Genomic DNA, 25,211 nt, shown 5'->3' on the forward strand with positions numbered 1-25,211 from the left:
GGGATCCAGCCCTGGAAACCCCCAGGGACGGGTGCCCCCCGGGCAGGAGGTGCGGGCTGGGTTAATATCTAATCTCTTCCCCCTTCTGGTCTCCGCATATGCCAGAATTAATGGAGCGAGCACCTCCCACGTACCACCTGCGCCACCGGGTCAGGGTTTAACCCCATCGCCGGGAGCACGGGCAGTGCGGGATCCTGCCTGGTGTAAGGCAGCACTGCCGGGGTCTGTCTGTCCGTGCAGGGCACCAGTCCAGGCATGGGGCCCTGGCTGCACTGTGGGCAGGTGGCTTTGTGCCAGTGCTGGTGCCAGTTGGGGCTCATCCCACAAGCAGGGGGGTAAACACCCCATCCCATTCCCACTCCATTATGGTGCCAGGCACAGCTTGGTGCAGGGGGCAGGGGGCAAGCCCGGCAGGCAGAAGGGTCTCCATGCCCTGTGTGGGGCACCCCAAATCTCCTTGGGGCAGCTGAGCCCCTGCCCCCTCAGGCAGTGCCCCCAGGCACCATCCTGCCCGGTCTCTGGGGAATTAGAGCAGAAAGGCTGGTCTGTTTTGGGGGGATTAAGCTAAAGACCTTATGGGAGAATTAGAATGGGGAGTGGGGTGGGCAGGGCTGGTGTGGGGGGCTGGGGGTGCCAGGGCTGCCAGCTCCCTGCCCCCCAGGCTGTGCCAGGTCTGCAGGGTGTCCCATCCCTGCCCTCTGGTGGCAGCTGGGGACAGGCAGGCTGGCATGGCCACTTGCCCAGCAGTGCACCAGCTTGGCACTGGTGTAACTGGGAGGGCTGCTCCAGTGCTGGGTGCACTCGATGCAGGGGGGGCATCGTGGGTCCCCGCCCTTGCAGCTGGTGGGAAATGCTGCTTGGGGACCCTGTGCCTGGGGGTGCTGGTGCCAGGTGTCCCCATCCCGGCTGCTCAACAGGAGCCAGACCCAGGCAGAGCTTTGGTCTCAGCATGGCAGTTTATGTCCTGCTGGCACCCAGCGGTCACCGTGTCTGTGCCAGTGCCCGCAGGACCTCACCCGCACCTGTCCCCTCACTGTGGGGCAGACATGCCCCCCGAGTTCCCCGAGGCCTTTGGTGCATCGGCTCAGCAGGGGCTGGAGCTGCTGCCAGAGAGCAGCCAAGAGCACAGGGACGGGGACTCATCTGGCTGGGGGAGCCCCACAGGCCCCATGGCTGTGGGTCCAGAGCTGGGCACGTCCTTTCTGCCCCACGGCTGATTTCCTGGGGGGCCGAATGCTGCATGTCCCAGGGGCAGGGTCTCACCGGGTGCCGGGCTGATGCCGGGGGCTGGGGGAGCACTGGGACCCCCGGCCGAGCGCCGCCCCGGCTGGCAGCAGCCCCAGCTCAGAGGGCTGTGCCGGCCAGCGGCTCCTGTGGTTTTGGGGCTGCAAAGCAGGTGCTGCTGGGCCGCGGGCTGTGCCGGCGGTGGGCCCGGAGCACCTCGCCCACCGCGCGGCGGAAGGTCCGGCTGACAAAGCAGTAGAGGAAGAAGTTGAGGGTGGTGTTGAGCATGGCCAACATGTTGGCAATGTCCAAGGCCAGGTGCACGCGCCAGTCCCTCTTGACCGAGGCCACGTAGAGGTGGTAGATCATGACGATGGTGCGGGGAGCCCAGAGCACGATGAAGATGACGGTGACGGCCAGGAGGAGGGCCATGGTCTTGCTCAGGCGGGGCCGGCGGCCCCCCAAACACCTCCGCCGCTTCAGTTTGCAGATGACGATGGAGTTGGTGGCCAGCAAGATGCTGCAGGGCAAGAAGTAGACGGTGATGGCGTGCACCCACTTGAGCACCCTGTCCAGGGCGGTGGGGGGGTCAGCATCACGCCACATGTCCAGCCACCAGTAGAAAGGGACGCCGGTGGCCAGAGCCACGGCAAAGACAGCTGCGATGATCTTGCGGGTGCGCTGGGGGTAGGACACGGTGCGGTACCGCAGCGGGTGGCACAGGGCCACGTAGCGGTCCACAGTCAGCAGGACGGTGACCCAGATGGAGGCGTGGATGGCCGTGAACTCCAGCACGTTGACGGCATGGATGAAGGCGCTGGGCACCGCCCGCGACAGGATGGCTGTCTGTAGGATGAAGCCCATGAAGATGATGAATATCTGGGTGAGGATGTCAGAGGTGGTCAGGGCCAGCAGGTACCAATATGATGACTTCTTGGTCCTTGTGGCCAGGCGGGACAGGGCCACAGCGGTCAGGATGTTCACTGGAAGGAGAGGAGAGATGGGCGGTGGTGAGACCCTGGGGCTCACAGTGCCCCCCAGCAGCAGCCAGGATCCAAGGACTGCCCAGGCTCTCTGGGCAAGTGGCCCCAGGCCCTGGTTAGGGTGGGGAGCTATAAATATCACGGTGCGGTGGGGATTTGCTGAGCTGATTAATCTCTTCAGTGTGTTAGCCCAAGCAACGCAAATACCATCTGTCCCTACTGCTGCGGCACCTGCCACGTGGGGCTGGGCTGTACAGCCGGGCACCGCGGCTGGGGGGGCCGTGGGGAGCAGGTTGCTTTCACCCACCCGTGAGGACTCTCCTCCCTGTCCCCAAAAGCCCTGAGCCTGGGTTGGGGCCTGAGACTTTGCTGGCAGCTGAGGCCACAGGCTGGGCTGAGGGTGCCCAGCTCAGCACTCCTTGCAGGGGCTCAGCACCCAGGTGGGTGCTGCTCCCCACATCCTTGGCATCCCCCCCGCCCCAGCCCCTCACCTGGCAGCCCCAGCCCCAGCAGGATGCTGTAATACACGACGGGGAAGACGCCGACCAGACAGGGCGATCGCTCTGGCTCCCGCCACACTGCCTCACTGGCCCATGCCACTGCCGTGCTGTTGGGCACCGGGACCATCGCCTTCCGCCACGGACTGGCTGTGAGGGGAGACAAGGAGTGTCAGGGGGATAAGGGCCCTGGGGGCTCCCGGGCAGGGGCTCAGCCAGGACGTGGCATAGGGGGCTTGGGATGGGTTGGTTCCCGCAGGTCCACCGTCGTGTCTACGTGCGATGGCACGTTTTGGAGCTGCCCACGGATGCTGCAGGACAAAGGGACTCAGGATCCAGCCCGCTCAGGGACGGCGGATTGACGGTCCCCATCCCCTCAACGCAGGGTGGCCCCAGTACCGGAGATGCTCCTTGTGTATCCCCCGGTCCCGTTTAATGCCTTGAAGAAAACCGGATTAAAACACCATGTTCCTGGGCACCTGCCAGGGTCTGAGGCCCCGACTCCCGGACCAGGCTGGGGATCACCCGCCGGGTGTCCCTGCCCGTGTCTCCGCCCGTGCCCGTGTCCGTGTCCGTGTCCCTGGCCGCGCCCGGATCGGGCCCAGCGTGCGCCCGACCATTCATAAACCCGGGAGGCACCACACCCATCCCGAGCCTTGCGCTCCTATTGGCTAGGGGGGAAGCTTTAGCCAATCAGAGAAGCGTCCTTCAGGAATGGGGATGCCTAATCTGGGCGCTGCGTTCTGATTGGTCAGAATCTCCCTGTCATTAGCATCTCCGGAGGGACTGCGACCCCCGGGCCCTAGTGCCGGAAGAAGGTGCGGGGTGCGGTGGGGGGGGCCTGAGCCCGGGGGGCATTCTGGGCACCGCCGCGGTCTCAGTTCGACCCTGGCCCCACAGGGACCGCGAAGTGGCCCAGTCCCTGTCACCGCAGAGCCCCGACGGCGCCGTGGCCGGGGGGGACACGTCTTCCCCCTGGCGGTGCACCCGTTCCGGGCCCGCTAGCGATGGATCTGCGCCCCCAGCAGTGCCCGCGGGGCACGGGGGTCCCATCTCCCCGGCCCTGGCAGCCCGGGCGGGTATCGTGCGCTGCGTCCTGCCGGGATGGCAGCAGGATCCCGAGCAGAGCCCCGGGCGGGGGGGCGAGCAGGGGAAGAGATGCGCAGGGGGATGACAATTAACTGCAAATTATATCCGGCTAATCAGCAGGAGCAAGTCCGGTCCCTTCAAGTCGCCCAGGGAACTGGAGCATCGATCACTGCAGCTGCGGCGGGAACGTGTTAACCCTTTCCCAGCCCTGACCCCATTTGCTCTCCTGAGGGGGCTGGTCTGGTCCCCCCTTTGTCCTCCCCGCCCGGAGTCCCACTCCCCAAGCCCTGTGAGAGATGGGCTCTCACCTTGGTGGCCCCCGTGCCACCTGCCTTGCGTGCGGTGCCACCTCTCCTGTGCCTGGAGAGCCACTGGTGTCCGTGTCCCCACTGGTGTCCGTGTCCCCACTGGTGTCCGTGTCCCCACCGGTGTCCGTGTCTTCAGTGGTGGCTCTGTCCCTGCCAGTGTCTGTGTCCCCACTGGTGTCCGTCTCCTCGGTGGTGGCCGTGTCCCCTCCAGCACCTGCAGCATCGCAGGGACGTGGGGCGGAGGGAGAGCGGCGTGGGCAGAGCCGCGGGCTGGGCTAGCGGGGCAGGAGGACGTCCCCTGGCCCTGCTGCTCCCTCGGGGGCCAGGAATGGGGTCACTTGGGAGGCTGTGACAGCCCTGAGTGACCGTGACAGAGCTCATCCCCACCCCAGAGCAATAGGGGTGGTGGTCTGGATGCTTGGGGACATCTCAGGCCCCCCATTATACCCAAAGGCCTGTGTCACCAAGCCAGGGTGCATCATTCCCACACCTGGACCCCCAGCTCCCATGTCCCCCGTGTCCCCGCAGCCTGTGCTGCCCTGCCCCGTGGACGGCTGACACCCCCGCGGGGGACACGAGGGTCCCCAGGCTGTCGGTGCAGCCCGGGCTGGCTCGGTGCCAGCAGTTCCCCAGGCGCACGCTCCCGGCAAGCTGTTGTTTTGCAGCAGGTGGTTAAATGAGGCACCGATGGATGCGGTTGAGCCATTAACCAGCTGTCCTGTGGCGGGGGCCCCTCGTCCCCAGCTGCGTGTGCCCCGCAGCGATGCAGGGATGTCCCCCCCAGCCTGGGCGCTGTTTGCACTGTGCTCCTGGGACTCCCCTTCCCATCACGCACCCTCCTGCCTGCCTGCTTGTCCCCATGAGGGGCTGGGCAGCCCCAGGAGTGTGGTGCAGTGATTGCTGAGCAGCTTGTCCCCAGCCCCTCCACCTGTGGGTCAGGACCAGATGGATGATCCCTCCCGCTGGAGCTGCAGCAACATCTGCCCATGCTCAACATCTGGGCACCCCGTCTAAGCCTGAGCCCCTCGCTCTGCCCCTCCCGGGCCATGGTTGTGCTCAGGGATGTGGCTCCTTGGCCCCATGTACCCATCCTCCTCACGGACACGGGTGCTCTGGCTCCAGCTCCCATGTGAGACCAGAGCAAACCTGTCCTCAGATGCCCTCGCCAGCATGACAGCAGCCCCTGCCGCGGTGGCATCACCATGCCAGGGCTGGGCAAGCTGGTACGCAGGGGCAGATGGTCTGAGCACATTGTGCCTGACACGGAGCCCTGGCCACCACCATCCTGCCCCACCGCGTGTGCCGATGGCCACCTTTGCCCTGTGAGCCATGTGCTCCCTGTCCCGCTGGCCGTGGCACGGCATCCCTCCCATTGCGGGGTGCTGGCAGTGCCGGCCATGGCGCAGTGTCCCCTCGCGGGTCCTGGGCATGAAACAGGCACCATCCGCGCTGTCACCCCGCTCGCCAGCTGAACACAAATCTGTGATACCGCAGGCGCTGGCGTTAATCCCATCAGCCCAGACATTCAATAACCGGGAAACAGCTAATTGCCCTCCTCGGCTCTGGCCCTGACATGTGCCGAAGGTCACCCTGGGGTGTCCCCAGGAGGGGGTCCAGACGCTGCCCTCCCAGCAGGCGGGTCCTGCTGCACCCCGAGGTGACCATGTGGTGGGTCTGTCCTGGGCGGGGGTCCCGGTCCTGGCTCCCCAGTGGGGTGCAGACACCCCCTGCTTCCACTCTGCTTGTTGGGCTGTGCCAGAAAATGCTCCCACATAGAGGGTCCCCATCTCCTGCTGTGGGGTGGGGGCACCCAGCACCACCACATTCCCTGGCCTGAGCTGTACTGGCCCTGCCACGTGGCACCGGGGCCGCAGCGGGGCAAATGCCACCCCGGCCCCATTGCAAACCCCCAAGAGCTGTCAGGGTGGGCGAGGGGCCAGTGGAGGCCAGCACTGGGCACTTGCCCTGCACAGGCAGCCTCTTGGCTGCAAAGGCTGGGAAAAGGGCAGGCGGCTCCTGCCGGCAGCGCGGATGCCATGGTGATGGGCTGCTGCCGCCATGAATACCCATGAGCCGGGGGGAGCGGGGCGGCCGCGCCGAGCTGTGCCCTGAATGCAAAGACCTCGGCAGCACAAAGGGCTGTGGCCACGCGTGGGGCAGCGGCACGGCAGTGTCCAGTGGCACCGTGAGCAGGTGGCCCATGGAGATGTCCCCACAGCATGCCGGGGCTCACCGGGGCGCCCTGTCATGCCACCCTGGGTGCGGGGCTGGGGTCCGGGGTCGGAGGGGATGGCTGAAGGCTGGAAGCAGTTCCCGTGGTAACGGCCGGTCCCAGTTTCCACCAATCGATGTGGCGGCGCGGGCTGGGAGGGCTGGGAGGGCTGGTGGCCTACATAAGCGCCAGGCGGGTACCGGGCGCCCGCCGAGCCGGCAGATGCACTTGCAAAGCCATGAGCAGGCTGACGGGCGCCCGGCCCGCGGCTGCCCGCCGCTGGGGCTGCGCCACCACTGCCTTCCTCCTCCTCCTCCTCACTGCGCAAGCTGGTAAGGGTGGCTGGGGTAGGGGAGGCGTGGGGGGTCCCCGTGCCGTGGGTCCTGCTGCCCTCGCTGGGTGCCGGGGTGGGGTGCGGCTGTGTGTACCCAGTGATGCTCCGTGTGGTTCTCCAGCAGCCGTCGCGGTGCCTGGGGACGGATGGATGCGGCTCCTGGACGTGCTGTGTCCCATGGCTGTGCCCCATTGTGCCTGGGAGGTGCCGGTGGTGACAGCCAGGCTGTGCTCACCGCTGCCCAGGGAGGCTCAGTGCCTTGGGCAGCAATGTCTGGCACTGTGGGGCGAGGGGCTCCTGATCCCCCTCCCTAGACCTGCTCGGCTGAGCTTAAGCTGGAGCTGAGACGGGTAATCCGCCTGCTCGCTGGCCAGTGAGACGGGGATTTGGGAGAGATGAGGCCAAATTCACCCTGGGGGAAGGATGATCTGGGTGGGGGGGAGTTGTGCTGGGTGTGAGGGAGAGGAAGAGAGGGAGGAAGGGTCCCCATGCCCATGGGAACACGGAGACCCCAGCTCAGTCCCTTACCCCACTGGGAGCCCAGTGCTGTGGAGACAGAGACACGGGGGGGACAGTCACCCTGGAGTGTGCAGACTGGGCTGCGAGCCAGCGCTGCCCTGCACGGGGCCATTTCTCAGCCTGGGAGAGGGTGGTCTCACCACTCCCACTGCAGAAAAGCAGCTTTTTGGCTCTCAAGGGCACAAATGTCCTCGTGTCCCCTTGTTCTCCCCCACACTCCCTTGGCACCAGCCAGCCCTTTGGTGCTGGAGGAAGTGGAGGGAGGACATGCACAGATTGGGGCTGCCCCAGCCCCCCGCTCAGCCCCATCGCCCCACAGCCGGGCCCCACGCTGCTGCATCCCAGGCCCCCACACCTGGTTCCTGGGGTGCAGCACTGGGACGGTCCCATCTGCCCCCCAGCCCAGAGAGCCGACCTTAGCGGGGACGCCCCGGCGGCCACCATCAACCACTCGCTGACGCTGCTGCAGCGGCTGCAGGAGCTGCTGCAGAACGGCAACAGCAGCGACACGGTGCTGCGGGTGCGCACGGCTGCTGCCGAGGAGGCCAAGGTGTTCCACACCCACCAGCTGCTCCTCAGCCTCCAGAGCGAGGTCTTTGAGAGCCTCCTGCGCAACCAGAGCGTCATCACCCTGCACGAGCCGCCTGAGACTGCCGCGCTCTTTGAGAAGTTCATCAGGTAGGTGGGGATCCCATGGGATGGGGACACCAGGAGGGACGCAGCTCCTCTGGGGACCACGGGGACCCCATGGGATGGGGATGCTGGGAGGGATGCAGGCATGGAGATGGAATGTTCCCTTGGGGACCACAGGGACCTCATGGGATGGCCATGTTGGGAGGGGTACAGCCAAGGAGGGGGGGATGCTCTCTTGAGAACCATGGGGACCACACGGGATGGAGATGCCCAGAGGGATGCAGCCAAAGAAGGAGGATGCTCCCCTGGGGACCGCGCTACCAGAGCGGCAGATTGGGAAGGGAATCGGGGGACACTGTTGTCACCATCCCATGCTCTGCCTCAGGTACCTGTACTGCGGGGGGGTCTCCATCCTGCTGCACCAAGCCATCCCCCTGCACCAGCTGGCCAGCAAATACCGGGTGTGGGGGCTGCAGCGTGGCGTGGCCGACTACATGAGGAGCCACCTGGCCAGCGAGTCGAGCCAGGGCCACGTGGTGACCTGGTACCACTACGCCGTGCGCATCGGGGACGTGGTGCTGCAGGAGACCTGCCTCCAGTTCCTGGCCTGGAACCTCTCGGCCGTGCTGGGCAGCGCCGAGTGGGGCTCGGTGAGCGTGGAGCTGCTGCTGCTGCTGCTGGAGCGCTCCGACCTGGTGCTGCACAGCGAGCTGGAGCTCTACACCGCCGTGGAGGGCTGGCTGAGCCGTCGGCAGCTCGAGGGGCCCGTGGCCGAGCGGGTGCTCCGTGCCATCCGCTACCCCATGATTGCGCCCAGCCAGCTGTTCCGGCTGCAGGCGCAGTCGGCGGTGCTGGTGCGACACCGCGCTGCGGTGCAGGACCTGCTGTTCCAGGCATTCCAGTTCCACGCCGCCTCCCCGCTCCACTTCGCCAAGTACTTTGACGTCAACTGCAGCATGTTCCTGCCCCGCAACTACCTTGCGTCCAGCTGGGGCTCCCAGTGGGTCATCAACAACCCGGCGCGGGACGACCGCAGCACCAGCTTCCAGACCCAGCTGGGTCCCAGCAGCCACGATGCCGGGAAGCGGGTGACCTGGAACGTCCTCTTCTCGCCACGCTGGCTGCCCGTCAGCCTGCGCCCCGTCTACTCAGACTCGGTGTCGGGCGCCATCCAGCCGGTGCGAATTGAAGATGGTCGCCCCCGGCTCGTCATCACCCCGGCCACAAGCAGCCCTGACTTTGCCGGCGTCAGCTTCCAGAAGACGGTGCTGGTGGGTGTGCGGCAGCAGGGCCGTGTTGTGGTGAAGCACGTCTACAGCTTCCACCAGAGCTCGGACGAGGCGGCCGACTTCCTCGCCCATGCCGACCTGCAGAAGCGAACCTCCGAGTACCTCATCGACAACTCCCTGCACCTCCACATCATTGTCAAGCCCGTCTACCACTCCCTCATCAAGGTGAAGAAGTAATGAGGCAGAGGCGGGTCCTGCGGTTGGACTGGACCCAGCCCCGCGGGCGGCTTGTGTTGGTTCCCCTGCTCGTAGGTAGATGATGGGGTCTCTGGGACTGCACCCTCCACTGCCCGCTCCTCCCTGACTGTCCCCATTGCTGTCCCTGGGTGTGTGCGGGGACCTGGGGACATTGAGACCCCCCAGCCCCATGTGGGTGGGGCAGGAGGTGAAATGTGCAGCCCCCGACCGCGGGTGCAGCCCCATCCCAGGCTCATAACCCCAACGAGCGAGGGGATGAGGACAAGGACAGCCCGGCCCTCCCATGGTGCCACCCCTGTGGCACTGGGGTCCCCAGCAGCACCCCCGGAGCAGCAGTGAGCTGGGTGTGTGCCCAGGCTGGGGAGGGCGGTCTGGGGGGCACTCACCCTGCTCACGGCCGCCAGCTGCCCCAGCCCTGCCCGGGCACCCACCCCCTTCTGAATAAAAGCAGAAAATGAGCATCAGGTGTGCAGGGGTCTTGGGGGGGTTCCCCATCCCCGGGGACGGGCAGGGGCGCAGGGGGCTGTGCACAGCAGTGACACCGCTCTGACTTGGGGGAGCGCAACCAGCAGCTCATTAATAATTGACGGGGGTGAGCGGAGCGGGCGGCTGCGGCTGATACCGGCCGGGCTGTGGTCACCTAGTGCCGATAACCCTGGTCAGGCACTGCCAGCTGCTCTTGTGGGGAAATCAGCAGGCTGGGGACATGTGGCTTTGCTCGGTGTCACCCTCCTGGCTGGGAAGGGGGACGGTGTTGCACCAGGACGCTGCTGCCACCACCAGCTGCCCTGCTCTGTCCTGCTGCTCGGGCTGGGGACACACAGAGGGACATTCCGCTGCCATGGGTGCTCTACCAGGGTGGGCAGCCGGCTTGGGGCCGTGGCCTGGCCCGAGGAGGGGAGATGGAGAGCGACACGATGTGACTTTCCCACCCCCTGCTCAGCCCTGCTGTGACACAACAGGGGACACAACGTGGAAAACTCCTGTTTATTCGCCCAGAAGAAAAAAACATAAATCAAGAGGGCAAAGGGCCAGGGAGCACCTGTGACCAACGTGCAGGTTCCTGTGTGACCCACTGGTCCCGTCTCGGCTACGGCTCCTGCGGAGGGAGCAGGTGGGGGGTCACGGAGCTGTGTGGGACCCTCTGCTCATCCCCACACGGAGGCAGAGGCCCCATGAGCTCTGTCTGGCTCGGGGACAGCAGCCACGTCCCCACACGAACCACAGATCAGCAGCCCCAGCAAGGCGGGGAAAGCACCGCGAAGGTGGAGATCACTGACCTTGGCAGCATCCGTGTCCTCCTTCAACTCCTCCTTCTCCTCCTTCTTCTCTTCCTCCTTCTTCTCTTCCTCCTTCTTCTCCTTCTCTTCCTCCTTCTCCTTCTTCTCTTCCTCCTTCTCTTCTTCCTTCTCCTTCTTCTCTTCCTCCTTCTTCTCCTCCTCTTTCTCCTTCTCCTCTGCCCCCTCCTCCTCAGGTAGCTGGATCCCGTGCACACCTGCCTCCTCTCCCACGAGCTCTTTATCCTGAAAGGCAGAGGCTGACCCACATCCCCTGCCCCATGGACCATAGGGAGTCCCCACCGCGGTCACCGCACCATCCCCAGTACCTTGCCGCGCAGGTCCTGGGTCTCTGCCCGTGTCTTCCTCCGCATCTCCGCCTCGATCTCCTCGAAGAACTCCTTGCGCACACGTTCCAGCACCTCCTGCGGATTCTCCATCGCTGTCTTCTCTGGCACCGCCTCCTGCCCCTCTGGCTTGTCGCGCTCCTTCAGCCGCATTTCCCGGTGCCGGGCCTCCAGGATCTTCTCCCGCTTGGTCTCCCGCTCGAACATCTAGGGCAGGATGGGGGTTGAGGGGCGCAGGGTGAGTGGGGGACCCCGCAGGACAGCGTGGTCCGCACAGGGACAGCGCAGGACGTGCTGGCAGAGCCACTATGCGTGTGGCCAGCGACATGCCGGCAGCGCCAAGGGCTTTGCCATGACCTGGCACGGCGGCTCGTGGCTCCGAGCGCACGTACAGCATTGACCATGTTCTTCTCGTTCCTCTGGAGGGTGCAGAGCCCGGAGCTGATCTCCAGCAGGGTGACGGTGCCCACCTTGGAGCCGCAGGCGACCACGCGGCCCGTGTCCTGCAGGCGCAGGCTGGAGAGCGGCTCGTTGCAGACCTGGGGAGGGAGGACGGGCTGGGGGTGGCACCGAGCCCTGACGTGATGCCCCGCGGGGAAAAGTCAGGCAGGACAAGCTGGCAGAGGCAAAGACACATGCTTGCCGATAAAATCATCCAATCATTTTGTGTGGAAAAGACCCTCAAGATCATTGAGTCCAAACGTTACCCTACCCCTGGCACTGACCCGTGTCCTGAGAACCTCATCTCCGTCTGTCCAGCCCCTCCAGGGATGGTGACTCCACCACTGCCCTGGGCAGCCTGTTCCAATGTCCAACAGCTCTTTGGGGAAGAAATTGTTCCTGATACCCACTCTGGGTATTAGCAATTCAAAACCAGGAGCCTATATGCAAAGTTTGGGGCACACCAGGATCCGGGCACAGCTCGGGGCTGAGGGGACAGCATTTCCTTGATGTCCCCAGCTCTGTGCAGGCAGGAGGGGACTCCAGCCCTGGCTCTGCCTGCCCCAGGCAGCCCCTGACCCCCCCAGGGCAAGGGACGCGGAGCCGCTGGGGACCCGACCTTCAGGCTGAGGGAGGGGTCGTTCTGCTTGAAGAGGAAATCCCAGACGTCCAGGGTCCCGTCCGACCTGGTGGTGAAGAAGACTGCGGGCCGCACCGTGCTCCAGCACCCGTCCGTCAGGTAGGAGAGGTGGTACCTGCCGCAGAGCCGAGGCAGCGGGGATGGGCCCGGGCACCCCCGCCCCACCACCCCTGCCCGGCCCCAGCAGCGCAGACCCGGCCCCCAGCACGCTCTTCCACAAAAAAGATTTTTTTGTAGGGCAAACATGTCCTGACACCTACTTGGTCCACATAATTGATGATTCCTTGGCCTCCTCCGACCAAATCCGAGCTGTCCAGTCACCGACCGTCAGGAAGATTTTGGGGTACAAAGGGTTCCTGGTCAGCGCGTAGATGGGTCCCAGGTGGCCGCTGTAGGTGCCGGCAATTTTTTCAAGGGGTGACTTGGCCTTGCGGTTCCCGGCGATGATGATGCCCTGCTCTGTGCCCACCATGAACTTGGTGGGCTGAGGGTGGGGGCGGGAGAGAGGAGCTGTCAGCAGGCTGGGGACCCCGCGGTGACAGGGACAGCCGGTTGTGTGCGGGCAGGACAATCCTGAGGGCAGGACAGGGTGGGGAGACTCACCAGGGTGGGCTCAAACTCCAGCGTGACGGCCCCCAGCGCGTTCTCCAGGAGCCCTTTGCGGGTGATGTCCAAGACCAGCGTCTCGGTGGGCTCGGAGAGCTTGCGGATGTCCCACCACAGGACCTGGGGGGACAGGCAGTGGGAGGGGGCTGGAGCCGGGCAGCTGCCATGGCCGTGGGGACAGTGTGGGCAGGGGAAGCTCTTTTGGGACGTCAGCACCGCTCCCGTGTGAGTGCCCGGCACCGTTCCCGGCTGTTACCTGCCCGTCGGTGGAGGCCGAGAAGCAGTCGGTGCCCGTTTTGGACTGCAGCCAGATGGCTCCGTACACGGGGTCCCTGTGGCTGGCCTCCACGGTGGACACCTCCACGGGCAGCTCCCCTTTCCTGGTGTCCCAGTAAGCTGGGAAGGAAAAGAAGCCGTCAAAACGCACACCCGCTCCCTTGCCCGGCTCCTTCGCTTGCCATGCGCTTTGCAAGGAGCTGCTGCCCCGCTCCCCGACCCAGAACGGGGAGCAAACCCCACCGGCTGCTCCCCCACACCTCCCAGCCCCGGCAGAGCCAAGCGAGCGCCCGCGGGCTGGGGTCCCGCTGCTGCGATCCCTCACAGGGATGTCCATGCCGAGCGGTAATGCAATTTGCACCCTCTGCAAATGCTAAGAAACATTAAATAGCTGCAGCATTTCTTCAGCAATCGTCTCTCTGTGGCAGATGCGCTGCAATCCGCAGAGGCAACAAATCCCCCCGCTCCCCCCTGCTCTGCACAAGGGGTTGCAGCAGGACCAGACGTGCTCTGAGCAGCCCTGTCAGCTCCAAACAGCATCTCTTACACGTGACATTGCCAAAAAACCCGCCTGGTGCCCTGACCCCGGCTGCGCTCCCCTCCTGTGAGCCCCAAGGCGCTGGATGACAAAGGCAGGTCCCCGGTGCCACCAGCAGCCGCCCCGGCCTGTCGCTGCCTCCCGCACGCGGCAGAGCCGCCAGGAGAGGTCGGGCAGCTGGGCCGCGGTGGCACCGAGCGGCTCCCGCTGCTCACGGCTAATTAGAGAATTGGATGTGACGGGGTGAGCGTGCTCGGCTGCGCCCTGCGGAGGACGGGGCCGTCCCTCCTCTTCATCCCCCGCAGAGCTGCAGAACCAGCCCCGTAACGCGTGCCCTGCCAGAGCTGATCGCTGCTGCAAACAGCCAGGAGAACATCAAAATGAGAGCAATTAAACCAAAGGGCTCGTGCGGCCAAGTCAATAACAGAGCCATAAATGAAGCCGGCAGGGAGGGGCCCTTTTCCAAGCACTTGGAACAACAGTGGAAGAACAATTCAGTTTGTGAAGCAATGACACCTCCCGTGGGCTTTTGCCACGCAAAGACACGGGGCCGTGGGCGAGGTGGGAGCGCAGAACACGTGTGAAGGGCTCCCCGGTGCCATGTCCTGCCTTCCCCCGGTACCTGCTCCAGGGACCACCCCCCTGTGCCCCCCTTGCTGAGCCCCGGAGCTTCAGCCACGCTCAGGATACTCCCAGCCACAGCATTAGTGACGTTACGCCCGTTGTGAGTGACCCCGCGCTGGAACCAGGCTCTTGCCGAATTAAAACGAAGCCTCGTTAGTGCGGCCTCACGCCTTATCCATCCTCCTCACCCATCTGCCCGTTGTAGCATCCTCCCAGCAGGACGTACGAGTCTTTGGGGTTGTATTCCAGGCTCACGAGAGGCGATGACGGCTTGAGAGCGAGCTCTGGCTTGTTGGGTTTCACTGCCAGGAAGGGATGAGTAAAGAACACGGGACAACGGCCTCCAAACCAGCCTCCCAGTGCCAGCACAGCTGCGCTGGAAGAGCTGGTGTGTCACCAGGTGAAGAGACCTGGGCTGCCCTTGCCTTCCAGTCTGGGGACAGACCCCTGGTACCCCAAATCCCGGTGCCCCAACCCCTCTTCTTCGTGTTTTTCACTCCAGAATATAACAGATTCTTTGACAGAACAGGGCACTTCTCAGCTTGGGCTTGTGCCTCTTTCTTAATCAAGCACGAGTGAACCACAGAGAGACCAGAACCATGTGGGAGGAGTGTGGCTCAGCTGCCTGTTGTGCCCACAGGCTCATGAGTCATGTAGTGGGATTTTAGTGGTTATTTTCCACCTGTTGCCCAGCTTTTAGGTCCCATTTCTGCATTGATCTGTGGGCAAAGCAGGAACCGACCCCCTATCCCCCCCCTCCAGAGCACCGTGAGGCTTCATTATGCTCTTTGAAGACACAAAGTGCTTCTGCAGCATCACTGACGGGTGAGGTTTCCCTTACCGAGATCCCAGATGTACGAGTCAAAGCTCATGTCTTCCACGTTTGACTGGAACTCCAGGCTGCAATAAGCCACTGCCAACTTCTCGGACATGCCAGGTTGCCAGGAGATACGTGTGGCCGTCCTCTTGGGGATGTTTGGGTCCCTTTTTATAACAGGATACCAAAGAAAGATGTTAGTTCGCTAACAGTTTTTTCACACCCTGGGACGACTGTCTCCCAAAGGAAACTGTGGGAATTGCAATTAAAAGAAGCTGCAGCCTTTGAGCAGTGAGTGCAGGAAACCATTCTCTTGGGGGCTGGGCGCGGGGAGAAGAGTTGATGATTTAATAAAGTCTTTCCAGTTATTCATTTCTAAGAATCCAATAATGTTACAGGATCTGACTTCTAGAAACGACCTAACAGCCCCTGACATTTGAAAATAATCTTTGAGGCACCAAAAAAAAAAAAAATTCCTGTCTAAAGCACTGCTAGAAGATGCTCTGAGCTGAGTCTGTCCTTGGGCTGTGGGACCCGTCTCCAAAGCATCTGGGCAGGGCAGAGGAACGGAGTTATGGAGCAGGGGCGCTGCAGCAGCTCCCTCCATCCATAAAATGATCCAGCACCAACCTAAAGCCTCAGGATTTTCCACCTCCTTTGTCTCCAAGGGCAGTTTAATATTCAGCAGCCCGCTGCGGATCTGGAGAGTCCCGTGAGCCCAGCGGGCTGTGCTACCTGATGACGTTGATGATTTTTGCGGAGGGGGGCTCATCTTCCACCTCTGCCATCTCCTCCTCGCCAAAGTACTCCTCGTAGATGTTGATGGTGTTGTTCTGCCTGACGCAGTGCTCCATCAGCTGCGGGACAGCACAGGAGAGACCGTGTCAGGGGGAACGGCAGCGGGCGGGCAAGGGGACAGGGGAGGGGGACAGGCAGGGCCTCACGGTGCCCAGGTGCATGATGGTGTTGATGTAGTTTTCTTCTTTCTCCAGTTTCTTCCTGAAGCGGGCGGTTTGCTCCTGCTCCTGCGGGTTGATGTCCCTGGGCCAGCCGCCCTCGGTGTGGTTGACGCCGCGGGATTCCGCCTGCAGCCGCTCAGTGTTCACCTGCGGGGTGGCGTGGAGAAAACAGAGCAAGACTTTTGAGCTGAAAAGGCACCAAACACCCCTTTTTTGTCCTTTGCACAGCACTGCCCTGCCGAGCAACAGCCTGGATGCCCGTGTTATTAGCAAAAACAGAGCAGGTTTTTGGACTGGGCACTGGTGAGGCCAAACCTCGAATCCTGTTTTGGGACCTGGGGGGTTCAGCTGGAGAACAGGAGCTGAGGGGAGACCTTCTGATCTCTGAACTGCCTGAAAGGCGCTTGGAGCCAGGGGGGGTCGGGCTCTGCTCCCCAGGAACAAGCGCCGGGATGAGAGGAAACAGCCTCAAGTTGCGCCAGGGGAGGTCGAGGTTGGAAATTAGGAACAATTTCCTCATGGAAAGGGCTGTCGGGCATTGGAACAGGCTGCAGGGTTGGGTTATGGTTGAACTCAATGGTCTTGAGGGTCTTTTCCACCCAAAATGACTCTGTGACTCCACGACGGCCGGCGGGCAGCCCTCACCTCGTGCTCCGACATGTCGTAGCTGTGCTGGATGGCGACGTCCACCGGGTCCTGCGGGACGAAGTTGTCGGCCATGCTGGGGTCGGGCGGGATGTCCACGGTGACCCTGGCCGGCCAGTCGGTGAAGTTGCAGTGCCGCCCAAACTCGCTGCGCTTCCGCGTGTACGTGTAGGTGATCTCCATGGCTGCCCTGGCAGGGGGCGGCGGGTGCCCCTGTCACCCCCAGCCCCGGGGGGTCCTGGTGCAGGGGGTCCCCCGAATGGATCCAAAGGTCCCAGCACGGCTGGGGACACCCCCACACTCCTCCCGAGGACCCAGGCGTTCGGGTGGGGCCTGGACTCCCCCAGCGCAGCCTTACTGGGAGCAGCCGGCAGGGCCGCGTCTGCCGTTGCCTGGCAACGCCGCGGGCCGATCACGTGGCAGGCGCCGCCATATTAGGAAGGGCAAGGCGGCTGCGTCACGTGACGGCCGCCGCGCCATGTTGGGAGGGTCAAACCCGGCTAATGAGCGGGGTGCAATTAGCACCGCGCGGTGCAATTAGCACCGGGCAGCAGCGGCTTCCCAGACGAGTCCCGGCACAGCGGGACGGGCAGAGCACCCCGAGCAGGGCCGGCAGACGGGGGTCACCCCAGAGAGACCCACCAAGGAGGAGCAAAGTTTAGTACAAGTGTTTATTTTTCCCCAGAGGGCACAATACAAACCAGGCTCCCCATGAGGTTAGTTCACATGCGCTTAAAAACAGCTCTTCTAGGTACCGTTACATGGAAACGTTAAAAGGTAAAGAGGAGAAAAAAAAAAAAAAGGAATTAAAATGCCCTGGATGTTTCCAACAGCAAGGAGTTGTAGTCAGACGGCACAAGGGGACCGAAGGGCAATTAGGAACAGGTTAATCTGTAAAAGACACAGTGAACCCCTGGGATCACGTAAGAGCCCCGGCTCGCCCGAGGGGACAGATCTGTCACCCCAGGTCTGTCAGCCCCGGCGCTGTCACCCGGAGCGGGGACAACGGGCTGGAGAACCCAACAGTGGCGGCAGGACCGTGCCCTCCCCTCCCCGGGGACACACGAGGGTCCCCAACCCTCTCCCGGGGGATTCGGGGTGACCCCAGGGCTGTCCCTGCAGCGGGGGGGACCTGCCCCAGCCCACACTGCCGGCCTGCCCGCCCCGGGGAGCTGAATTGCCAAAACCAGTCTAAAACCAGCCAAAAAATCTGCTACCGACACGCGCTGCGGTGAAACCACACTGGGACAGGCGCAGCAAAACCGCCCCTCTGCCCTGCCAAGAGCTCGGGGAACCCAGACACAAAGCAAAGGAAAACCAGCAAAGCCAAAACATCCCTAATTCTACAGTCTCCAAGCCGGGGTGGCTCCGGGGGAGGGCACGGGGGGGATCCCGGGAGCCAAGGGGACACGGGGAGCTGGGGGGACACGGGGAGCTGGGCGGACACGGGGAGCCAAGGGGACACGGGGAGCCAAGGGGGACACGGGGAGCCAAGGGGAACACGGGGAGCCAAGGGGGACACGGGGAGCCAAGGGGGACACGGGGAGCCAAGGGGACACGGGGAGCCAAGGGGGACACGGGGAGCCAAGGGGAACACGGGGAGCCAAGGGGGACACGGGGAGCCAAGGGGGACACGGGGAGCCAAGGGGACACGGGGAGCCGGCTCTGCCCGTGCCGAGCGGGATCCTGGCAGAGGGAGCAGCCGGTGTCACCGTCGGGAGGTGGCAAAGCCACCCGCAGGTGCCGGGGTCACTAGTGATCGGTGCTGCTTTGCTACGGGAGCGAGGGAGCCGCTGTCCCGGGCCCCCCGTGGGGCTGGGGGCTGCCCCCAGTCCCAGGCTCTGGACACAGGGAGCTGGAGACGGCTCCATCCGTGGCGTAAAACATCCCGAGCAGGTGCAGATGGGGAGGGAGACGGTGTGAAGCATCCCCGGTCCGCCCGGTGCACCGGGAGCCCGGCGACGGCTCTGCCGGTGGCGTTCGGCCCAGAGTCACCGTCAGCCCTAAGGCAGGAAGACTTGAACGGAGCAGAAGCTGCTGAGGAAGAGGAGGGTGTGCGGAGCACACGGGCAGTCCCCGCCGCTGGGGCTCGTCCTCCAGCCACCGCTGCCCACTGTGGCTTTTCCCGGTGGCTTTGGTTTCCCGGTGCAGAACCGGCGCCGGTGGCGTTTTCTCCTCCCGTGAGCTGCTCGGGGCGCAGGCGTCAGGCGGGGAACTCGGCGCCGGGGCGCCTGACGTGCTCATCGGTCACGGACAGGTAGGTCGCTCGCATGCTCGGGGAGTACTGCGGGGAGAGGAGACGGGGGTCAGCACGCCCCAAAAGCACGGCCAGCCCCGTCCAACCCAACCCCACACTGCTCAGCCGCCCCAGGATGGATTTATATGAATTTATATGCACCCCCAATTAATCTGCCACGGGGAAGGGGGACAGACCCTGTTACAGCCTCTCCAAGAATTAAATTTCCCCAGCATTTTGCAGGAGGGAGGGAGGGACGGCCCAGCCGGGCATTAAGGAAGATTATTCCGAGTTTGTTATTTTGGACCGTGAAAGTCCTTCCTCAGGGAGCTGAATCCTGGTTAAATCGGACCATTCAGGGTGGGGAGAAGCGCTCGAATTAATCCCCTCCCAGGGAAGATCCTCGCCAGCTGCCAGGTCTGTGCAAGCGGATTTGCAGCCGCCCGCGCTGGCGCGGCCCCGCGCTTTCACCTGGCGGCAAAAACCATCCCTGGAAGGGGCCACCGCGGTGTCCCCACCACTGCAGCCGTGTCCCCGGCCCCACCACGGTGCCATTGCTGCGTTACTGCTTCAATGGAGGCATCAAAATGGATTAAATTATGTCAGAAAAGGAGAGGGTAAACCTGTACTGAGAAGGGGATGGACATGAGGAGTGTTTCCAGCCATCCTGGCACATGGGAGCTGCAAATCGAACCCGTCCTGTGCCTGCGCTGGGGACAAACCGCAGCCTCGTCCCCCCCGAACCTTCCAAACTCTCCCCAAAAATCCAACCAGCCCCAGGGGAAAGGGGACAGGGACCGAGGAGGGGACAGAGGAGGGAACCTAGCTGCTTCCCCGGGGTGAGGGGAGGGGAGGCCGCTGAACTTACTCGTGATGGACAACTTAGCTCCAAAATAATGGATGCAAAAAATAATAATAAAAAAAGAAATGAAGAAAAAATAAAGCAGGCATTAACGGACAGGGTGGGTTTGCACAAACAGCGGGGAAATGTAAACGGGCGTGAATGACTGTGAGAAGTGTCCTTTGAAAGTCAGAATAAATAAGAAATAAAGCAGAGAAAAGCAGCTGCAGGGAAGGTTGTTTTGGTGTCCCGAGCACGTGGCTGGTGCCCCCTCTGTCCCCGCGGGTCCGGAACGGGGCCGTGAGCAACCCGGGCAGGAGGGACTCGCTTGCAGACGGGACACGTCCCCTGCAAGGGCTGGAGGGGACCAAGCTCACCCGTCCCCACCCTGGCAGACCCCGGGCGAGCAGCTTTCCAGCCAAAACAGGGGCTCGTCACGCCCCGGCTGACCCCCCAGCCCGTGGGGTGTCACAAGAAGGACTTGGCCTCGGTTGCCCAGCGTACCGTGGGGGGAGGAGAGCCTCTGCCGATCAGGGGGACGTTCTCGTAGCGTGGGTTCCCTCCGAAGAGCACGGCTTGGTTCCTGGGGGGGCAGAGCCCGTCAGAGCCGGGGGCACAGCCAGCCCCCCCGTCACCACGCGCCCCCCAGGTGTGGGGTGACACTCCGTCCTTGAGGTGGGGGGGCCCGAGGGGCGGCGCCTGTGCGGACGGGGTGATCTCACATGTACTCGGAGACGGGGGCGTTGGAGACGGTCTGCGCGGGGGGGTGCAGGCTGCTCTGGCTGCCCAGGCTGCTGCTGTAGCTGCAGAAGCTGCGGAGCTGCCCCCGCACCGGGGCGTGTGCCGCCATGCGCCGCGCCTGCGGGTTGAACGGGTCCTCCTCGTCCATGTCGTCGTAGTCACGGTCCCTGCGGGGACAAGGCGCCGGTGCTCACCCCCCCGTGCCCGGCTGGTGCCACACACACAGCCCTGTGCCCCCCGGAGAGGGCAGGAACTGAGGGCAGGGGATGTGGGCAGGGGGATGCGGGCAGGGGGACGCAAGCAGGGGATGCGGGCAGGGGATGCAGGCAGGGGATGCAGGCAGGGGGACGCGGGCAGACCCACCGGCCAGCGAAGAGCCTCCATGCCCGTGGCGCGGCACAGATGATGGTGGAGAAGGAGGCAGCCACCAGCAGGGAGAAGAGGACCAGGTAGAGCAAACCCTCCACCCCGTCGTAGCAGATGCCGATCAGCGCGTCCACGTAATCCTGCAGTGCAAGAGGGGACGGGGCAGGGCTGGCAGCGGTGGGGGGGTCACCCCAGGAGCTGCACCCCCTGTCCCAGCCCCCCTCACCTTGTGCAGCCCCCGGCAGTCCAGCATGGCCGTCAGCTGGTGCAGGCTGGTCTCCGAGGAGTTGAGGAGCTGCTGGACCCCCAGAAGGTCATTCTGCAGGAGACAGGGGGGTCAGGGTGGGATGGGGAGCAGAGGGGGGACGCGGAGCCCCGGCTCCCCCCACCCCATACCTCAGCTGTGGGGAAGAGGGGCAGCGCAAACTGGATCAGCCCCTGGATCTGGATCTGCATGGTGGTGAGCGAGCGCTGGAAGACGGTGAGAGCCTGCGAGGGGGGAGTGGTCACAGAGGCGCCCAGACCCCGGGGACACCCCCTGCCCGGATGCCAGCCCCCCATACCTGCTGGAAGGGGTTGCTGAGGCTCTGCTCACAGTACAGGTAATAGTGAACCACCGCTGCAAAAAAATGGGAGACGTGGGTGCGAGTGTCCGGGGGGCAGAGAGCAGCAGAGAGCTCCAGGCCCCCCCAGATCCCCAGGCAGGTTTTGGGGAGCACTGAGGCCCTGCCCTGAGCTGTCTCTTACCCGCGCTGATGTCGCTCTCCGTCTGGTTCATGATGAACTCATCTGGGGCCACGCAGAAGTCACTGGTGCCCTGAGGGGATGAGAGGGACATCGTCAGGGCTGGAGGGACAGGACGGGTGTCCCCAGCCCCTGGCTCTGCCCTGGGATGGCCGGTACCACCCCTCCCGTCCCATCCCCGCTCACCACCGCCGCTGCCGTGTCCACAGCCATGGAGGCCCAGCCGAGAACGAGGGTCAGCAGCGCAGAGCACAGCATCCTGCGGGGAGAGGGGTGGGCAGCTGCGGGGGCCGGCTCTGCGCCTGGCACCCCTGAGCCCCAGCACCGCGGAGCCCCGGCAGCACCGAACCCCAGCACCACAGAGCCCCGGCAGCACCGAGCCCCAGCACCGCAGAGCCCCGGCAGCACCGAACCCCAGCACCGCAGAGCCCCAGCAGCACCGAGCCCCAGCACCGCGGAACCCCCGGCAGCACCGAGCCCCAGCACCGCAGAGCCCCAGCAGCACTGAGCCCCAGCACCGCGGAGCCCCAGCAGCGCCGAGCCCCAGCACCACAGAGCCCCGGCAGCGCCGAGCCCCAGCACCGCGGAGCCCCGGCAGCGCCGAGCCCTGCTGCACAGTACTCACGTGGTGAGGAGGCAGCGGGAGCGCTTGGCCAGCCCCAGGCAGGCCAGGAGGCAGACGGCCAGGACGAGTATGAAGAAGAGGAGATAAGCCAACCACCTGGGCACAGATGAAGGCTCCGTCAGGTGCGTGCCCACCTCCGCGGCCCTGCCGGGCGCTGCTCTGGCAGCCAGCGCTGCACCGCAGCCCTGCTCACCGGTAATACTCTATGTAGGCGATGCGGTCGGCCAGCGCGGTGAGGTTGGCGCTGGTTCCCTGCCAGACGGGCAGCCCCGAGAGCTGCAAGACGATGCTGCCAGCCAGCTGCTGCATGAACTTGAGGGTCTGCAGGTAATCCCCCCGCGTGGCCAGGACCTCGTTCAGCCGCGCCAGGTGCTGCTCCAAGCCCACCTGCATCTGCAGCACAGTCCCTGCCACCTGCGGACACTGGGACAGTCAGTCCCGCCGGGACGGTGCCGGAGGCTTCCCTGCTGTCAGCCCCACACCCGGCGGAGCCTTTTGCCCCGTCTGTGGGGTGCTCCCGCCCATCACCCCCTTGTGCTCGAGCTGGATCCGTCCCCCAGGACAGCCGCGCCGCAGCCCCCCCGGCCCCTCGCGGCCACAAAGGCCCCATTCTGCGGGGTGACGTCACCCTCCCGCGCTCAGCGTGTCCCGGCCGCCCCGGGGCTCGGCCGGAGCGGGCAGGGCGCAGCCGGCAGCGCAGGGCGCCTGGGTCCCTCCCGCTGGATGCCTCCCCCCGGTGCTTTAACCCAACCCAGGACGAAAAGAAAGATATGACTCTGGGGGACACGGAGCGGGTCGGATGGGGGTACCCTGGCCCAAGGCCCTACCAGAGAGTCGATGCCGGTCAGGGTGTGGTTGGCGTGGTCCAGGGCGTAGAGCAGCTGGTACACCCCGTCGTTGGCCTCGCTGTTCCCGTAGAAGCCGATGCCAACGGCCATGCTGGGGGCAGAGAGGGGACCCCTGGTTAGAGGGGAGGGAAACACTCACCCCGATGTGCGGCAACATGGGCTGGACAGGGGACGCTCCCCAGAGCACCCTGGTTCTGGGGGACCCCTGGCAGGGTAGAGCCAAAGCAGATGGGACAGTGACAGAACAGTGATGGGGACCTGGGGACACCTGAGCCCAGAGCTGCTCTGTGGGCTGGATGTGGTGGGTTTGAAGGTCCCTCCTGCCAAACCCCAAGAGATGGAGGGCACAAGGGCCGGACAAAGCTCCTCAGTGCCATGTCCCCACTCCTCACAGGCAGCCATCTCGCTCCGCCCAGGCAAAACCAGCCCCTTTGTCTGCCCAGCAGGCTGTGGCCGGGCAGCAAAAGGGCCCCATGTCCCATCCCGTCCCCCGAGGCCAGGCCTGCCTGGGGGTCCTCCCAGCCATGGGCTGCCAAAAACCGAGACAGGCTTGGAAAGCCACCAGAGCGCTGCCGGGTGAAGCAGTGTCCCCTCGCCTAATTGCTCTGGTCACAATTAGGGCTGGGCACGCATGGGACCCACCAGCTGGGTCACGCTGCTGCTCGCCATCTGCTCCAGGCTGGGATTAGCAACCCGGCCCTGCTCCCGCCCGGGATTAGCCGGGAAAGCGGCATGGCCGCGGCAGGGACGGGGACAGAGCTGCCCCGGCACCGGTGGCTGCGCGGAAGGAGAAAGGGATGGACCACATTTAATTGCACAGATCTAATTAAGGCGACTCATGGATGGATCATAGAGCCCCCTCGGTGATGCGGGGGACGGCACCGAGTCCCCATCCTCACCAGCAGATGAGCCCAGTGGTGACGGCCATCCAGGTGACACAGCAGGAGTGGGGCCGCTTGGTCTCGGGCTCCTGGTCCCTCCTGCAGCAGCACAGGCAGATCAGGTAGACGGTGAGGAAGAGGAGGTTGAGGCCGAGGCAGACGGCAGACACCAAGCCCAGGAAAAGCAGTGACTGGGGAGGAGAGCGGGGACAGTCAGCGCTGGTGCCGTCATGTGCCGTGGAGCGCCTGGTGCGGGGCAGGATGTGGCCACGTCCAGCCCCCCACGGGACGGTCAGACAGGGAAAGAGGAAGCGGCCCTGTCCCTGTCCCCACGCAGGGCCATCGCACTGCATGTCGTGGGGGCCGGGGTGCAGCAGCCCCTCCCAGGGGTGCTGAGGCACCGGCACAGCCCCCCTTCATTTAGGGGTCCCGGTGCTCCGGGATGCCAGGGGGCTGCAGGAGTGGGGTGCACGGTGCAGCAGCACCAAGGCGAGGGGTGACCCCCCTGTGCACCCCAAGGTGGGGGGTGGGTCCGGCAGAGCCGGCGCTGCCCCGGGGTGCGGGAGGGCGGGGGTGCCGGTGCCCGTTGTCCCGGCGGGGGGGGGCCCAGCCCGCGCTGATGCCCGGGGAAGAACGGCGCTTTGTGCGGCCGGGAGAGCGGAGCTGGCGCCGGGCGCCGCCGGGGAAAGGCGGGGGGAGCCCCGCCGGTAAGCGGGACCCCAGCGCAGGGAGTGGGGCGCGGGGAGGGGGCCGGGGGGGCCGCGGCCAGTACCTGCTGGTAGTCGGGGTCCCGCGGGCGGAAGGCGGCGGGGACGGGCTGCAGGCGCAGGCCGCGGTGCGGGAGCCCGTGCAGCCAGGCCGCCCACCAGGGCACCGCGTACCCGGCGCGGGCGGGCGGCGCGGGCGGCATGGCGGGGCGGGGAGCGGCGGCGCCGGCGGGGCCGCACCGGGGCCGGGGCCGCCGATGGCGGGGGAGCGCGCGCCACGCCGCGGGGCTGCACCCGGCACGCCCCGCCCGCGGCCCCGCCCCCCGGCCCCGCCCACGGCACGGGGACGGTGGCACCGAAACTCGGCGCGGGACCCGCAGGGACACCGACCCCATCCCGCCGGCTGCGGGGGCACTGAGCCGCTTCGCGTCCCTGCTATAGGGGCACTGAGCCCCGTCCTGCAGCCTATAGGGGCACTGGGATCCTTGTCCTCTATGCTACAGTGGCGCCAACCACTGTCACCTCCCTGCTATGGTGTCCCTGCATGACCTGTGGACTGCTCCATCCCTGTCTCACGGCTGTGGCACAGCAGGGTCCCCACAGCCCCACCACAGCTCCGTGGCAGCTCCACACACTGAGGTCCGGGCACAGCACAGTCCCCATGTCTGATGTGGGGTGAGCATCTCCCGTGTCTGTGGGTGGCCCCAGTCACCCCAGCAGTGCCACCTCTTCACCACAGGGACAGGATGGCCATAATTTTTTCTGG

General features: G+C 64.9%; 4 protein-coding genes across 4 annotated transcripts; 1 reads left to right on the top strand and 3 right to left on the bottom strand.

Annotated features, from left to right (window-relative positions):
- Positions 1-1,344: 1,344 nt before the first annotated feature.
- On the bottom strand, positions 1,345-4,204 carry GPR142 (G protein-coupled receptor 142). Its single transcript, XM_065648002.1, has 3 exons — positions 4,122-4,204; positions 2,699-2,850; positions 1,345-2,207 (listed from the first exon to the last, which is right to left on the bottom strand). Exons 2-3 carry the CDS (start codon positions 2,832-2,834, stop codon positions 1,345-1,347), a joined length of 999 nt encoding a protein of 332 aa, XP_065504074.1. The 5' UTR covers positions 2,835-2,850; positions 4,122-4,204.
- A 2,347-nt stretch (positions 4,205-6,551) lies between these two features.
- Positions 6,552-9,265, top strand: BTBD17 (BTB domain containing 17). Its single transcript, XM_065648001.1, has 3 exons — positions 6,552-6,645; positions 7,568-7,844; positions 8,185-9,265. The coding sequence occupies exons 1-3, from the start codon at positions 6,552-6,554 to the stop codon at positions 9,263-9,265; spliced, it is 1,452 nt and encodes a 483-aa protein (XP_065504073.1).
- Positions 9,266-10,376: 1,111 nt separating this feature from the next.
- On the bottom strand, positions 10,377-16,639 carry DNAI2 (dynein axonemal intermediate chain 2). The gene is made up of 13 exons (XM_065648094.1): positions 16,457-16,639; positions 15,797-15,958; positions 15,588-15,709; positions 14,877-15,019; positions 14,224-14,337; positions 12,854-12,993; positions 12,595-12,717; positions 12,252-12,475; positions 11,971-12,106; positions 11,303-11,449; positions 10,893-11,117; positions 10,567-10,809; positions 10,377-10,385 (listed from the first exon to the last, which is right to left on the bottom strand). Exons 1-13 carry the CDS (start codon positions 16,637-16,639, stop codon positions 10,377-10,379), a joined length of 1,971 nt encoding a protein of 656 aa, XP_065504166.1.
- A 511-nt stretch (positions 16,640-17,150) lies between these two features.
- Positions 17,151-23,880, bottom strand: TTYH2 (tweety family member 2). The gene is made up of 13 exons (XM_065647796.1): positions 23,757-23,880; positions 22,837-22,948; positions 22,203-22,423; positions 22,010-22,105; positions 21,571-21,643; positions 21,388-21,457; positions 21,204-21,259; positions 21,037-21,129; positions 20,867-20,959; positions 20,638-20,780; positions 20,256-20,441; positions 20,038-20,116; positions 17,151-18,740 (listed from the first exon to the last, which is right to left on the bottom strand). Exons 1-13 carry the CDS (start codon positions 23,783-23,785, stop codon positions 18,660-18,662), a joined length of 1,332 nt encoding a protein of 443 aa, XP_065503868.1. The 5' UTR covers positions 23,786-23,880; the 3' UTR covers positions 17,151-18,659.
- Positions 23,881-25,211: the final 1,331 nt, after the last annotated feature.

The sequence above is a fragment of the Caloenas nicobarica genome, chromosome 18 (assembly GCF_036013445.1).
Source record: "Caloenas nicobarica isolate bCalNic1 chromosome 18, bCalNic1.hap1, whole genome shotgun sequence".
NCBI classification, from domain to species: domain Eukaryota; kingdom Metazoa; phylum Chordata; class Aves; order Columbiformes; family Columbidae; genus Caloenas; species Caloenas nicobarica.